The 2935-nt window shown below is 20.4% G+C and overlaps 1 protein-coding gene across 1 annotated transcript; it reads left to right on the top strand.

The window, feature by feature from the left end:
• Positions 1-1024: 1024 nt before the first annotated feature.
• LOAG_13471 (hypothetical protein) lies at positions 1025-2652 on the top strand (the record flags this gene model as incomplete). Its single annotated transcript, XM_003148977.1, has 3 exons — positions 1025-1075; positions 2008-2079; positions 2470-2652. 3 exons carry the CDS (start codon positions 1025-1027, stop codon positions 2650-2652), a joined length of 306 nt encoding a protein of 101 aa, XP_003149025.1.
• Between the last annotated feature and the right edge of the window lie 283 nt (positions 2653-2935).

Here is a 2935-nt window from a genome sequence, read left to right as displayed (position 1 = left end):
TTTTTATTTTGAAAATAATAACGCAAACAACTTTTGTCGTTCCGTTCTTTTACAACAAATTTAGTACCATAATGGTAAAATTTATTTTGCGCTAATGTCGCAGCAAAAAAAGAAGCAATTAAGCTAACAATTAATAGACCAATTGTAAATTTAATGTTAAAGTAAAAAAGAAAAAGACTTAATAATTTATTTTCTTAAATATTTCAAATATATTTAAATTTAATATTTGAAATATTTATTGGAATAAATTTTGATATTTTTTATTTGTTACAATTCATTCATTCACTTTTTAAACAAAAAAAAAATTAAACTGAATTTTAATCATTTAAATAATTTTTTCTTTAAATTTATCATTCCATGCTTTTATTCTTTAATCATTTTAATTTGTATATTTATGTAAAAATTTTGGGTTTATTTGGTTTTTTTTAATTGTCTTTTAGATTAACGAAAAAAAAAATGAAAAAATCTTTTTTTTTCTTTTTCAATTTAAAAAAAAAGCAAACAAATAAGCATTCATTTAATTACAAAATTGCTTATTTAATTTTAATTAAATAAATATTTATTGATAAATTTTGTTTATTAATATGAAATGTTTACAATTATTTTTTGATTAAAACATTAAATTGTTATCAGATCTTACTGATTGATTGATTTATTTTTTCTATTATAATCAATTGTTATCGATCTACCATCCGATCTTATCTTACATCAATTATCATTTCATATCAAATGTTATTATTGTTTGCTTGCATTATTTGTCTAACAATGGAAATAATTTTTATTAGATTTATTGTAAATTAATTTTTAAAATTTTCATATAATTTATTAATTTTTATCTAATTCTGATTCTACCTTTTTTCTTTTTCTTTTTTTTTGAAATTAAAATTCATTTTTAAATTTATTAATTTTTTCTTTTTTTTACAGATTGTTAATAAATATTTATTAATGAATATGGTATTTCTGGAATTGATACCTGGTTAAAAAAAAAAAGGTGCATGCTGTATCAAATTTTTACGGAAAAGTTATGGAATTGCATTCATTACTATTTATTAGCTGCTATGTGATACTATTACAGGTTAGTAAATTTCTTTTTTCATTTCAAAAAAAAGAAGAAAAAGTTTTACAAATTTTTGTAAGAGTTGTTAAGATTTATTTGTTTTATAATTTAGCATATTTTTTTTTAATTAAATTAAAAATCCATTTATAAAGTTCCTTTTTTCCTTTTTTTCCGCTATTTTTATTGATAAAATTAATGATAATATTAATGATAATGCTATTCTTAGTGATAAAATTAATAGTAATGTTATTCTTGTTGATAAAATTAGTGATAATATTCCTATTGGATTATTGGAATGATCAAAATTATTTGATTATTTAATATCATTAGGAAAATTTAAATTTGATTCGCATTTCGATACTATCTATCGGTATGAAATAACAATGATAGGAAAGAATTTTGAAATGATTTAGTTGTATTAATTTGAAATAATTAAATGATTGATAATTTCATGTTGAATTAAGTTTTTTTTTAAAAAAAAAGAGAAAAAAATGAATTTTTACTTATACATGCAAAATTTAACTAATCAAGTAATACAATTATCATTTCATAAGTTTATTTCAAGTATTTAAATTTAAGCATTTATTTGGCAAAAGATTTATCATTTATTTCACATCTTTAACTATTCCTTTCTATTATAACGCTTATATTTTTAAAATATTCCAATTTTTATTTCAATTTCCTTTTTTCTTTTCTTCCAATTTTGCTCCAATTCCATTAGCCTACTTTTCTTTCTTTTTTTTTTTTTTTTATTAACATTTAGCTAACAAATGTCAAACGTTTAATGTTTTGCCATAAAATGATTGCTTTTATTCGAAATGAAATTTAATTATCAACCTATACCACATACATTATCATTAACTCTTACATTTCAAAAAACTTTTTATCGAATAATGTCAAAATTTATTAGCAATAAAGAGAGAGAAAGAAAAAAAAAAGTATTTTTTCAGAGTTATGCATTCTCCGACAAAATATTGGGGAAACGTGAAATTTCAAGCCTTTCAAATATTGCCAAATTTAATGTTAGTTAATTAAGTTTTATTTTAAATTTATTTTAAAATTAATTTAATTGATTATTTTAAATTAATTTAATTTTAAATTCCAAAATTTCTTTTTTTTTCATTCTTATCCCCTTTTTCTCACCTATTTTTGTCATTTCCAATTTATCATATAGGGTATGATTTTTACAATGATGATAATGTTACTGATAAAAGATTAAATTCTTCTTTCAAATTTTTTTTTTTTGTTGGGAAAGAAAAATAATAAATTTTTAATTTTTGTTTATGATTTCATAATATTAGAATTTTGAATAAATTATTCATAAATGGTTAAAAAATTATCATCTATTATTTATAGTTTTACAAATTAATTTTAATCATTCCAAAATTTTGAGTTAATTTTTTTTTTTTAAGGAAGTTGAAGGTAGCGGTATTCCACCATTATTAACAAACAAGCAGAAAATTGATGGAGCAGGAGTGGATATAGAATGGGATGGATCAGGTATAAGTCCGGATGATGAAGATGGTGATGTTGTTGAAGGTTCTGGAGCTGAAATCGGTTCATATTTAATTATATCATTAAAAATTATGGAGTAAAATATTAGTGATAAGATAAATTTTCTACACTTATCATATCATTGATAATATCTAAAAAAAAATATTCAAAAAATTAAACTTCGTTCTCAATTGTCTACTATTAAATTATCATTCCCTTCTTTTTCTCCTAAACCAATAGTTTTCAATTGAGCAAGAAATGAGAATTAAAATATAATCCGGGAGGATGATGATAATATGATCCGAGAGATTGCTGATATGATGATTAGAAAATAATCAGGCGAAGAGTGGAAGAGAGTATTCTTATCAATGTTTGATAAAGTAA

Source organism: Loa loa, assembly GCF_000183805.2.
Source record: "Loa loa unplaced genomic scaffold supercont3.440, whole genome shotgun sequence".
Classification (NCBI taxonomy): Eukaryota; Metazoa; Nematoda; class Chromadorea; order Rhabditida; family Onchocercidae; genus Loa; species Loa loa.
The sequence above is the reverse complement of the archived record's forward strand: the minus strand, read 5'-3'. Positions and strand labels throughout refer to the sequence as shown.